The sequence below is a fragment of the Acromyrmex echinatior genome, chromosome 3 (genome assembly GCF_024713525.1).
Source record: "Acromyrmex echinatior isolate Ae372 chromosome 3, ASM2471352v2, whole genome shotgun sequence".
Lineage (NCBI taxonomy): Eukaryota > Metazoa > Arthropoda > Insecta > Hymenoptera > Formicidae > Acromyrmex > Acromyrmex echinatior.
Window position 1 is genome coordinate 20,500,694 of NC_141854.1, and position 14,310 is coordinate 20,515,003.

Genomic DNA, 14,310 nt, shown 5'->3' on the forward strand with positions numbered 1-14,310 from the left:
AGTTATCAGCCAATCTCGAAGGAGCACTTTTTAAATTGACGCATCAGATTGGTTGACGCAACAAGCTTGTTGCGTCACAAGATCTACGACTCACGTTCTGCGTCTATAGGCCTGTTCTTTTTGGCTGAACTTTTGCGGATCATCTTTCTTTCTCTTCTTTTCTGCTGGAGAGAAAAGGAAGAAAGATGAACTAGTAGATTGGGCTAAAAGTCGTAAAGGCGAATTCGGACTTCCATAATTTTGGACGCAAACACGTTTGCTGCGCGGCAAAATTCCCAGTAATCAATGAACATACAATATTAGGAGCTGTAAGTTTATTGGCTACCGCGTTACATTTTGCCGCGTCCAGTATGCAGGAACCATAAGATGGCAGCACTAGTGGCGCAAACAAATATGGCGATTGTGGCTTCACATTTTTGAGAATGTTCTGGAGATCGATTTTGTATCTTCAAACAAGGTGAAAATTACAAAAGTGAGTAAATTTACTAGGTGTTGACCAATGAAATTATCAGTATTCTAGTAAGTTCGCTCACTTTTGTAATTTTCACCTCGTTTCAAGATATAGAATCTCCTGCTCCTTTTTAGTCCGCGCCGTCCGTGGATTATTCAAACCAATTCAAATGTGTGTCGCGGCGGTCGTATAAAGTTATGTTCGAATCGCTTCGTGTTTTCCCGCGATCGTTCAGAGTAATCTCGCGCTCGAAAAATTGTCGCGAGTGCATCTCGTAAAATGTCGAGCGTTCGTCATAATATATTGTACAATGATATATTGAATATCGCGTGTGTAGGTCGCCATTATCATCATTGCAGAAACTCGTTTGTGGCCGGAGTTGGATCACAAATTCGTTCCTCTCAGTTTCTCGTCGAGATACATCAGATATACGATCGTCGCCAAGTATACATTATGTATAGTAATTCTGCAATTACTAATTAGTCACGTTGATTGCGATTCAGTACGTATTAAATTATGTTGATACTTTAAGACCCGCCGGTTTCATCAATGCAAGATTAACTTTAATCTCGGTTTAATTTATTATTTATCTCTTTTTGATTATAGAATTAGAGAAAAGTTAATCTTCAAGATTAAAGTTAATCTTATATTGATGGAAGCGAATCTAAGTACTTCTCTTGGTCGGATCCTGGAGTTATAGAATGCACCTTGACGGATTCAAATTATTTTACATTTCGCGCGATGAATACCTCCCCCCCCCCCCTCTCAATGTTCAATAATAATAAGTCTGATGTTCAATAAATCCAAAAATAAAAGCGTTTTAACTTATTGAATAATATATAAAATCGCTATGAGTTTTCAACATAATGGTAAGTGCTTTCCAACAAGGACAGTCAGACATAGTGTAACACAGTGAATCATTACATCCTTGTTGTTTGTCTACGTTAAACAAGGATGAAACGATTCACTAAGTTACACAGTGTCCTTGCTGGAAAGTATCCGATTTCAACATCGATAAAACTATTCCACATGCATAATCAAAATCATCTTTGTGTAACTCATGCTATTTTTACAGTAAAATGCAAGAAAGGCACGATTAATGCAAATTCTCCAGCAATATGTATTGTTCTATTTAAGAGGTGCTTGATATCTTTTCATTGTTAAAAATAATATTCTTGTAAATCGCTAATAATATATATTTTACATCTCTTTGAATACCAGCCACATAGCCGTATTAATATAATATTTAAAAAAGACATTATTTAAAATATTAGGTTTACGTATTCATATATGGCATATTCCTACAGCCTATGGCTTATTCTAGTTGATTCTTAAATTTAAGATAATCTTAAAATAAGAAGCAACTATGAATATCGATCTAGAAGCGTAATATAAAAGGATGGAATTCTTAAGTACAATTGGAGTGAATGAGTATAAATGTATCATTTTATAAAAAGTTTTCTTTTTATTTTGTATTGATAATTCGTGTCGTATGTATAAAACTACTCTCTAATTGCGTTTGCGTGAATAGCAGCTATTCTCTCCTAAGTCGGGAACGAAATATTCTCAGCAGTAACATACAATCGGACGCTGTCTTTTTTTCTGTTTCTTTTTTGCTTCTCTTGCGAGACTCAACTAGATCAGTAGTATCTAAAATCATTGATGCCGAACGTGCTTCGCGTAATTGAGATCGTTTAGCGTATGATAATTAATATTTACGTGCAAACGTTCGGCCGCGAAGTTTTTACAATATCGAGATAAAAAATATGCAATTTTTGGGACTGCTGAGCTAGTTGATGATGGATGGATAAAACTCTGTCGATATTTTCTCTCTATAAAATTTTTCTTTTGCTGTATTTATAATAATAATAATTGTGTGTGTGTGTGTGTGTGTGTGTGTGTGTGTGTGTGTGTGTGTGTCAATAAGAAACACTATACTTGTTGAGTATCCATAATATTATCCCTAGGATACGATTTATTTAATATTACACTGCTGTTTGGCCCTTGTATCCGGTGTTTCTTTTACCCTTATTACACTTATGAACTTTTTTCTTACACACAACTGTACGCGTGTATTCGTATATGTATAATATATATATGTGTGTATATGTGTGTGTGTGTGTATATATATATATATATATATATATATATATATATATATATATACGAATTCATATATATATTTATATATTTACATAATTTATATAAATAAAAATATTTATATAATTTACATAAACACATAAATCTTAATTTTAATATAGATATATATATATATTTATATTCATATAATTTATATAACATATATATAAATATAAATATATGTATTAGGTGTTGGAATTAATTCGTAGCGTTTTTAAATGAAAGAATGTTATTTATTTCACATGAGCATTAAAAAATACATTAATGAAAGTACTTCCCATCACTTGTAAAACGCTACGAATTAATTCCAACACCTAATATATACAGGGTGTCTAATAATAGGTTAACACTGCTTTGTAAAGCGGATTAAATTGTATAGGAAAGTCCTGCACCATTTTATGTTTTTTGCAATCATTAATTTTTAATAAATTAAGAAATTCTTAATTAAGAAATTAATTAATTTGTAAAGATTTATACAATGTTAAGTAAAATAGACTGAGAAGTGTTTAAACATAAATCAGAATTATATTATGAAGATATAATATTAATAACGATGAGTACTCCAATTCTGTAACGATGGTATCGGTATGATTGTGTTACACAGATATTATACATAATAAAAGAGCTGCGCAACAACAACATATCGTACTGTAGTTAATAGCTATTTTACAATAGAATCGCAAGATGTTCGTAAAGAATTCGGAAAATATTAATTAATCATAGTCGATTATTTTCTTCATATTCGACTGTAATAGATCAATTCCTTATAGCTTGCAATCATATTGTAGAATAGATAAGAATTACAGAATCAGGATACTGACCTATTATTCTGTAGACATCCTGTATATTTATATCTATTATAATTGCCATTGTGTGTAGTCTGTTGTATTTAGCTCTTCATATATCATACAATCCCATTTTATATAACTTCCTCCTAATATTGTCATGATTGGCAAAAAGACTTTTTTGTCAAATCTTTGCAATGTATTATAACGAACACGAACATTGTAATTCGCGATGATATCGTAATATACTACTGAAAACGGAAGACTATATCCATAGAGTAGCTCTTTGCTTTGACGATTTAAAAAAAAAGGATAGAACTGAATTGTGTCGGTTAAGTGTGTCTCTACAGTTAGACTTCTCTCTCACACGAAAAATTAAGCAAATTCTTTCATCGCGTGTCTCACACACAAACACACACGCACACGTACACACACGCACACGCACACACACACATACGCGCGTACAAATAAAGACAATTATCACTGAGCTACAGCAGAAGTATCTCATTCAAGTATATAGAAATAGGTTTTATCAAACATAAACATAGAATAGTCATTTTTTAACAGGCAAATATTTATCTTCTTGTAATTCTACTTTCATATTATTTCGCTTAAATCGATTTTTATATGCTTTATTACAAGTATACTATACTCGCATACATTCTTCCATTTTCTTTCATTCTTTTTCTTTTCCCTTGTTCTCTTTTCTTTACACGTTCTACATGCACATACATTTACACACACACACTCGTCACAACAAAATATGATTCTTTCTCTTTATATTTACAGCGTTACTTTCGTTGCATCTACAAAAGTATAATCAAACTAAGCATCTGATTTGAAATATTTTAATACAAATTCAGTATTCATTCAAATACCATCCAAAGAATCGTCCAAAATACTGACTAATATTTTCTGATACATTATCACTATTATTGTGCATGATGAAATATACACATTATTATCAACGATTTCAATGTTTACAAATGTTACAAATGTTTACAATGAACTTTTAAGAAGGAAATAATTCAGTGGTTACGCGAATGATATGTGTGCGCATATACATACATTATGAGAGGACGATAAGTTACTTTCTATTAGAATTGATAGAGAAATGTGGGAAGACAATTCTTATAAATTATCGTTATATTAAGTATTGCGCAAATTTTTTTAAATTCTTTACATGCTTTTTTATAGAACATAGACACAAATAAAAAGACTAAGCAATTGTACAAAGAACAATATGCTAATACGACAGTCTCATTAAAGTACCAACAACAGAGATCAGTTCGTTTGTTTCGCACGCAAGCTTATAGCTGCATCTTTCACAAGCGACAACATTTATGATGCATATCTTTCAAAAATAAATATTTTCGTTCCTTGACTTAGTAAAAGAATCATGCTGATTCATCATCAATGCACCGTATTCTTAATATTTTCCTGTTCTAAAAGACATTTTATGTCCCATGCTCAAGAAAAACGATTGAAAAATAATTTCAGTACTATATTGTAAATATAAATTTAGTAAAGTTTAGAAACAAATAAAAATGTATCAATGGCTAATCGTCCATTTTTTTATTTGTTTACGTATACAACCAGTGTATATATAAATTTCAAGTCATATTTCGTCTCAAATATTAGTATTGATTGATAGCCTGTATCATACTTGAAAATGTTGTAACAAAAATAATAATTGCGTGATTGGCAAATATACTAATTTTAATAATTTTATACCTTTACAATTTTTTACAATATCAATAAGCATCTTTTTGCTAGTATAAAATTTGACAATTTTTAAAGTTACTATTTTCTCATTACACCTATATTGTATTATGATATAAAATAGAGTGAATTTTTTCTTCACTATGCAAGTAATTTTTTGCATTTGTAAATCAATTTATTTTTTTTTAGATATATTATTCACGTTGAGTAGCATAATGTAATTTATATCAATTTCTGTTATTGAATGTGAATAAAAGATTCCGTTTTTTATTATTCTGTATTGATAAATATGTATATAATTCAAATTATATACATATACTATACATGTACGCTACATTTTGAACAAAAATGTATGTTATGATAATTGATAAAAATTTATAATTACTATTAATTTCCGAAATTATTTTGTTCTTTAAAAATAGGATTGCACCGGATATTTGAAAAATATTCGGTATTATCTGATACTTTTTTACTATCCAGTTAGATAGTCGGACATCATTAGTATCTGACAATAATACAGCATATACGGCTGAAATTTTTATATTAAAAGTTTGCGTTATTGATGCAGAATTTTATTCTTTTCACATTCACAAGAAAATAAAGAAAATTATTATTGCTATTTTTCTCTTGCTTTATTTTTTTTAATTTTGGGAAATTTGTATTGTCGGATATCCGAAAAAATATTCGGCCGGATAATTGTCCTATGGATATCCAATAATTTTATAATCTGGTACAACCTTATTTAAAAAGATTACTTGATATTTATTAATTTTGATATTGTTAAACGTATATAGCATGCGAACAATTCACTTATTTTAATGTATATTTTTTTACAAGAAAAAAATTCGCTTTTTGCTTGACGTCATAATTCCATATGGTTACAATGAGAAAATGGGAACTTTAATATATATTTGATATTAAAAGAAACGCAAATCAATAAATTCTCAAAATTATATTATGATCAAGAAGATATATGCAAAACAATATATAATATAAATATATGTATATATAATATATAAACATGTATACATAACATATAATCCGATTTGCCTTTTTCTTTATGATTTGCTAATACATAAAAATAATATCCTTTCTACAAATAAAAACGGAAAAGCAGTATTAGCCAATCCTTCTTTAAAAAAATATATTTACAGAAAAAAGATAGCAGCTACATGTATTGCTGATGTTACTTCAGAAATTTCTGTGATACTTATGCCAACTGAAATTCTCATTTTTCCGTTTGTTGACAAGCTGTTAAAACATATAAAGAGAATAAAAAATTTATTTTGTGTGACCGATAAAAGCCACGTATTCTGTGTGGACGATATATACTAATTAAACATATTAACTAATTATTCCATGATTAACTGCTCTATAAGTAGACAATTGGTCGATTGATGTATTAAGTTTTAAGTACACTTTCATAACCGGGATAGATAAGGCATGGCTATGCTCTGTTCTTAAGTAAGCGCAGAACGATACGCAATACTGGTTGTTCTATTATAATCGTTAATTAAAGATCAACTATGTTTATAGATCTGCATTCACTACTATCCTGGTGGAAAAAATTCTCATAACATCTTAGAATATTTTAAGAATTTGTCATATTTTTAAGTTATAAAAAATTCTTAAAAAAATATTTTAAATTTTTTCAGATTTTATCAGTTTTTTTTCAGAAATTATGGAATTAGACATCTTAAATCACACATTAAAAAATTCTAAAAAAGACGTAAAAAGATTCTCTCAATACTTATGAAAAATATTCTGAGTCGTATAAAAAATCTGAGAAATTTGCTAAAAAGTTATAAAATTATACAAAAATTATAAAAAATTTTGAACTTTATATAAAAGTAAAGAATTATACGAAAAATTCTATTAAATATACGAAGAAAAATTTTCACCAGGATATAAAGGGCTCGAAGTTCGCGCTCGAATAGATTACATCAATCTAATAGAATATAGCATTTTATTGCTATTTGATACCATCTCCGTATTTATACAACGCTTATCATTGTAAAAGTAAATGCTCTGTGTGTCTCCGTCAATTAAACTTTCAGTCTCATTAGCATCTACCTGTATGCGGAAGTACAAATCCGACATACACTGTAGGCCGCTTCAAAATTCGTTTGTTTCAAAACAGGAATGCGAACATGCACAACCTGTATGTGGAAGCATTCCGATGTAAAATAGAAAAATTCTTTTCACCTTTTTGTTAGGTTAATGCATCCTAATTACGAAGAATACAGTCCCCTCACCAAGTATTAATGTTTCTAGAGACCTTACATCTGCCGTTTGTTTTTTTCCTAATCTTTCTTATTCTGCGATTATCTATTAATATCCGATTCCCTAAGCTTATGGACCCTATAAGCGTGGAATCTGAAAGAAAACAGATTATAATCATTACAATAATTATTTAAAATAGCTTTTCTTATTCCAACAAGAAAAAAATAATAGATCATTTATTATTAAACTTACGGCATAGTTCACTGTGCTGACAATTCAGTGATCTCCTCTCAATAATTCCATTAAAAGGTTAAACGAGCTGCCTTCTCCCTCGGCACGTTTTGCACTGAGCAATTCTTTTCCTGCTTGACATGTTCTTTGCAGATCTGGAATTCTCAACAATAATTCACCAAATTTGGCAGGCATTTCTGGATACCTCGCGATTGTATATTGCTGGAGTGCTTGAAGTGCCTTTTCTTGAGAAGCTCTAACCTTTTCAGGCTCTTTTAATTCGCTTGTATCGGACGTTAACAGCACGATCACCTTTTAATTTCCAAAAAATAAATATGAAAAAATGAATTGATAATAAAATTCATTCTCAGTGTAGCGTTATAAATAAAAAAAAATCAATTGAATATTTGTATCCTCATTCACAACACTGTACTTGATACAATTATTTAAACTATTATTCATCTGATACAAAAGTTATTTTCAATTTCGAATGCGAATATACAAACACAGCTGTATTAAATGCTAAATATGTATTGAAAATAAGAATTTTTAATGAATTGAAAGGGAAAACAATTACCTTCATTGCAACATATTCATATTGGTCTACTCTCAGTCTTCGCAGATTGTTGGTAAAAGTGAGCATCCTCTCGATGCAAGTCGCTAAACCAAGCTGTCTTGCCTGTTCTAAAGTAATCGACTTGCCGAGAGACACTCTTATCTCACCGGGAGTGCTCATGCTGCGAAAACAGCAAGAGAAAAGTAGTAGCTCACACCAAGAGTTAATCAACAAACAGATTTGATCATCGATTGAAATATTTTTAAATAATGGCAAACTTTTGCACCACTTGACGATCTTATAGAGCCGATGATCCGCGATGTTGCACAGATTAGATAGAAAGTCTGGATGCTGCGCTGAATTACCGTTGGAATTACTGGCAATTTGAGAATTACTATTATTAGTGGTATTGCCATTTGTGGAATGTTGATCGGACGCCCCCGTTAAGATCGAATCAGTGGGGCTCGCCGTTTCTCCCCTTCTGCTATTAGTATCGACATTGCTAGAGTCATTCGACGAACATTCCACTGCACCTCCGTTGTTTCCGACGCCAATACTGGTCGCAGTTCCAGTGCCACTGAGCGCTGGACTACTTCCGGCTCCACTGAACAGCAGAGTGTCACCACCGGTATTCCTTACACTTCCAAGTATTCCTCCACTACCGCTTATCCGATCATTATCGTTATAATGCCAAAGATGTTCTACATCCATGATGTCTTGCAAAAGTTGAGGTACTACTTGCATCTTGTAAGAATGATTTGAATGATATCTAACAGAATAATGGTGCTCGCTACCGGCTGGTGCCGGGCTGCAATTACCTGCCGTCGTCATTTTTTCATTGGTCATACCAGCAGGACTACCAACGAGATTTGGCAGAGTATAGGTACACTGATAAGTGCTTCTACCGCCTCTGGTACGATCCTCCCTGATCGCCTCGAGCTTCATACCCATATTGAGGCACTTATCGAAGCGGCAGGCTGGGCACTTTTTCCTCGTGGCCACGGTGACCGGACAACCTGCGCCTCTAAGGCACACATAGTTCTTACGATTCTGGACGGTGCGCTTGAAAAATCCCTTGCACGATTCACACGAGAAGATGCCATAATGGAAGCCGCTTATCTTGTCACCGCAAATCGGGCAGGGACTGTTAATTAATTGTTGCCTGGTGGAGATACCCGATGGCGCCGAGGGTAATCTACAGTCTTCCTGATCTTCCGCAACGGGATGGCCGTCTGGCGATAATTCCGAACCTGGTACGGAAGAGGACGAGTAATGATGTGCGGCAACTGCGGACGAGGCTGGTAGATGCAGCGGACTACCTTGCGCCACTTGATGCTGATGATGTTGTGAGTGTGAATGCGGATGTCTCGACTGCTGGACGGGTGAATGCGTAGGCGGGCTAAGCGAACCGTAGCTGTAGCAGCTACTGGAAGCGTCAGAATTGTTTCTCGAAAGTGAATGCGACAACGATAGAGATAACGAAGAAGTCGAGTTGTTGAAGCTGTGTCGAGAGAGGGACAACGACGAGGAGGGTATCGGACTACCCGCTCCTAGGGCGGAGTGTCGTGCTGCGTGAGGACTCTGTGTCGGTGAACTGAAGACGCTATACGCAGAATGAATGGCGGAATCTGGTGACGGCACCTACGAGAGTCCAGGGGTTAAAATGTATATGCGTATGTACAACTAAACATGTGTAATAATTTAATGAATTGACGTATTAGTACGATTTTTAGTTAAACTTTGCTAAAAATATATCATATTATTACTCACTTGCGATCTAGTATGACTGTGTTTAGTTAGATGATGTCGCGGATTGAGGACGGGACTATGATTAGGCGTTGAATTGTTGTATCCACCGAGAAGCTTGCCTACAAGAAGTGGTAGGTCGCTCTGTTGAGTTTGTTCGAGGTTTTCGATACCGCGTTGTTGCTGTTGCTGTTGTTGCAATTGTTGATTATGTGTCATAGGCAATCCACCATCGTGAAAGGATCCTATTGAGAAACCTGGACTAGATCGAAAATCCGGCTCTGACTTAATAGGAAACTTCTGTTCCATAGGCCCAGGACTCGTACTGCATACTTGAACTCCCTCCATAGACGTTTCTTCATTGTGATCCTAAATTCAATTAAGTAATTAAGCAGTTAGCAATTTTCACTTATATGTAACATTGCCAAGTAATCTTTCAATTAATAATAAAATAAAATTCGTTTAAAAGAATATAAGTTTATATTTGACACTTTTGCATAATTAAAAATTATATTCTTTACAATTACATATTCTTCAAAAATTTATATAAATATTCTTTTTGAATATGAATTTGAAATTTGTTTTTAACAGTCTATTTCTCTGCAAGCGTCATATACGTTCTTTTCACTTCTACTTTAAATAAATGTACTATCAAACTCGATGAAATTTTTGTAATAATACAATTCAGTAAGTCTAACCTGATTAGTAATTGTATTGGAAGACATTTCTTGATCCGATAATTCACCCTCCCATGACATGGGCCTCTCAGGTTGCTGTTGCGAATTATCATCGCAGCAACCTCTGCCGTCGCCGTTTGCTTCTCCGTCACCGATCTTGTCGCCATTCTGATTACCCGATACGTCGCGTTTCTTCTTCGAACGTAGATTGACACCTCGAAAGTCAATCTTACTGATCTCACCGTCGCTGTCCTCAGGATCATCAATATCGGCTGCGTTCGCAGCGAGGATGCCACCAATTCCGATACCGATACTATGTGGCCCCGTATTCGTGCAGATTCCGCTTGTCGGGACGGCATTCGCATTTCCACATCCCAGTACCGAGGTCGATACCACCGATACTGTCACGCCGTTTTGCCCCCCGAGATATTTACATACTCCTTTAGCTAAAATAGTTGCATTACGTATGTGAATCAAATTTTACCACTTTGAAAAAAAAAGAAGTTTGTTTATGAAAAAGTTTTCTGACGATTTAGCTTCAATATTAACAGAAAAATTTGTAAATAATATTTTTTTTTTATAATTTTAATACATACATTCATGGCAATTATTAAAATTAATAAAAATTACTTTTGTATTAGAATATGTCCAAAAAATTTTAGTAATAAATCAGAGAATCTCTTTCGTTAATATTTGAATAGTTCTTACATATATATTAGAAAAAGAATATTTCAAATATCCACTTTTCCATATTAAAGAATTCTTATAAAGAGTCGAGGATATTACTATTATGAACATGTCCAAGAAATTTTAGTACCAAATTAGAGAGTTCTTGGTTAATATTTGAACAATATATATACCTATTAGAAAGATATATGTTATTATTTCAAATAATCACTTTGCCGATTATCATATTAAAAAAAATCTTATAAAGAGTGAAGAGATAATACCATCATGCATTTCTTGATTGGGCGGTACGTTAATAGTAGTGACGGATACATTTTTCCCCGTTTCCGTGGAACGGCTTGGACTCATCGTGCAGGACACGCCGATACACGATGAGGGACAACAGGTCGTGGACGAGTTGATCGAGGTGGAGGAGCTCGTCGACGAGCTGGACGCAGAGCAGGAGACAGAAACGGACGCTGAAGTGGGAGTCGATGAAGTCGACGACGAGGCGGCTGCTGACGACTTCCAAGTCTGCGTGCTTGGCCACCAGCTCGAATCCGAACCGGGTCCTGGCCCTGGGCCCTCACTGGGCCCGTTTTGCTCTGACATTCTCAGCTGGTTACGCTGCTGCAAGCTCGTGATACGACTCGTGGCCTCTCGATCCTCACGAAAGTGTACAGCATCCTTACGGCGGGCTCTCTTATCGTCACCTCTACGAATTATCCGGAACTACGTATTGTTGTGCCGATTTCACGAACGCTCCGCACCACTAAAACAGAAAAACGAATAAAATTCTTATGTGTTTATGTAAATTTTTATTATTACACTAACATTTGATTTACAGCATTTTTTATATTGAAGAAGAACCTTCAAACAATTTTATATTAATCTCCACTATTAACGTATCTCCCAATCATTAATCTGATGCAAAAAATATTAAGTATAATTAAAAAATATAAAGTATAATTAATTTTATTATAAGTATAATTAATATAATTAATTAGAAAACAACTATATTTCAGATCTTATCATTTTAATACACTATTGTCAGAAAGTTTAGTAATGATATAATATTAAAACACATAATTTATGGTGAAATTATAAAACAAACAGTGCAATTTTGATAATTGTTTTTTTATTTAATTATACCTTCGGAATTATATTATAATGAAAAATAAAATTGTCTTTACAACGCCTTGGTCTTAAACTTTCTGACAGTAGTATAATTGCTCATTTATAAACTTAATATTAAACTCACTCGACATTTGACTTATGTTAAATGTCGAGTGTAAATGATTCTCCGTTTGTTTAAATCGAATTCATTTTAATATAAAATTTAAATAAAAACTCTTAAGTGAAAATTTTTTCAAAGTCCGATTATAAAAATTCTTAGATATACTTTCTAATTCACGGTTTACGCAATAACGTACGTTTCGCAAGAATGCAAACTCCTTTAATTACTTCGGCTCGGAAATAACCAAGTATATTGAATCGATAGATTTCTCGTATGATTGTTCGCCGAAAATCTAGTCGCACGATTTCGCAAGCGCTGACACACAGTCAAGTCTCTATCTCTTTCTCTCTGTCTCTCTCGTCTGCAAGGTTACGCCGATGGCCGTGCCGCAAGGCCGGCCCACTTCCGGTCCCGCGGAACCGCCGAACGACCTTCGCGCGGAAACACATGCGTTCACTCACGCCCGCACATAGTGCGAATGCGTGCGGGACGAGTATTCAGTCGATCACGCGACAAACATATAAGAAGATCCATTAAAAAAACAAAGATCAACACGTGTGTCGGCATCACGAATCGTAAATCTTCGATGGTTGGATCGATCAATGATTGGCGAATCGCTTATTCTCTCAAATATTTAGAGTGAAATCTGATTCTAAAGAGTGACAAAGAATGATAATTGAGCCAGGGTTGAAAAAGAGTGACTCAATTGTCAATTTTTAAAAGCGTGATTTCACTCTTTATAAAATTAGATTCGACTTTCCAAAAATTTTAGAGATTAGATCTATTAAATTTGCTATGCCCCTTTTCAAACTGAGCGTATTGTAAAATCGTTCATTTAGATCGTACGCTCTGAAGCGTAAACTGCTCAGATAATTAAAATAATTTACGCAACTGGTGTACACACGCTGCGTATATATAAAGATCTACATGTAATTCGCAAGTACTATATATTAACGATTAACACCTTGTAATTGACATGTCCTCGAAAGGAATAATTCAGTTCTCGCTGTTTTGCAACTTTATTCATACATATAAAGTATTCTACAGCATAAATTCATCATAGTAGGGATTTAGAAAGTTCAGAAATCGATTTAAGTTAGTCAATATTTACCTGTATTCTGGATTTTTAATTTTTTTAATTTAAACTTTTATTCGGAATTTGGAACTTTTGAATTTATAACGTTTATTAAAAATTTTCCGGTTTTATTTTTATTTAAAATTCTTTAAAGACATTATTCGAAATTAATATGAAAGATTTCGATTTATCAATTCCTATCACATAAGCAACGAGAAAATTATTTGCACTCTTTATAAAGATAGATAAATAGAATAATTTTAATCCTTCGATATTACTCCTAATGTGTGTGAGTGCATATTTTTTTTATTTTGCTTTGCTATAACTTTTTTTTACCCTCTTGAGGGACAAATTTTTGAAGATCAGAAAAAATTATTTTATTTGATGTCTCAAATGTATTTATTTAAAGTATGCTATATTAAAAATATGTTAATAATGTAAAATAAATATAAAACTAAGGAATATCCGCTATTTAATTTTTTAAATTTTTATTATTGTTTAAAGAATATTTGCTCTCAGTAGCATACAGTACTTCGCTAAACATTAAAACTAAAGATAAAACTAAACATACAGCAATTAAAAGATTGCAATACTTTCTTTTCGATGGGTTTCAAAATGCAGCCGTTTTATCAAGTGATTGGTTCTTATTTGAATTCATAAGAAAGAACCAATCGTTCGACGAATAGGTTGCATTCCAAAACCAATTGAAAAAAAACATTGCAATCTTTTGCTGCACACAGTATACACATATGTATCCAGTATCCTTCAAGAGATTAAACAGACAACTTTTATACATTCCTTT

At 33.1% G+C, this 14,310-nt stretch overlaps 1 protein-coding gene across 1 annotated transcript in view; it reads right to left on the reverse strand.

The window, feature by feature from the left end:
• Positions 1-1,893: 1,893 nt before the first annotated feature.
• Positions 1,894-14,310, reverse strand: part of Hr39 (nuclear hormone receptor FTZ-F1 beta) — a 28,183-nt gene continuing 15,766 nt past the window's right edge. Inside the window, exons 2-7 of the mRNA XM_011056334.2 lie at positions 11,481-11,968; positions 10,552-10,976; positions 9,878-10,222; positions 8,129-9,748; positions 7,573-7,863; positions 1,894-7,473 (exon numbers count right to left, since the gene is read on the reverse strand). Coding sequence (XP_011054636.1) covers positions 7,597-7,863; positions 8,129-9,748; positions 9,878-10,222; positions 10,552-10,976; positions 11,481-11,808 — 2,985 coding nt within the window. The 5' untranslated portion in view covers positions 11,809-11,968 and the 3' untranslated portion in view covers positions 1,894-7,473; positions 7,573-7,596. The remainder of the gene's footprint in view (positions 7,474-7,572; positions 7,864-8,128; positions 9,749-9,877; positions 10,223-10,551; positions 10,977-11,480; positions 11,969-14,310) is intronic.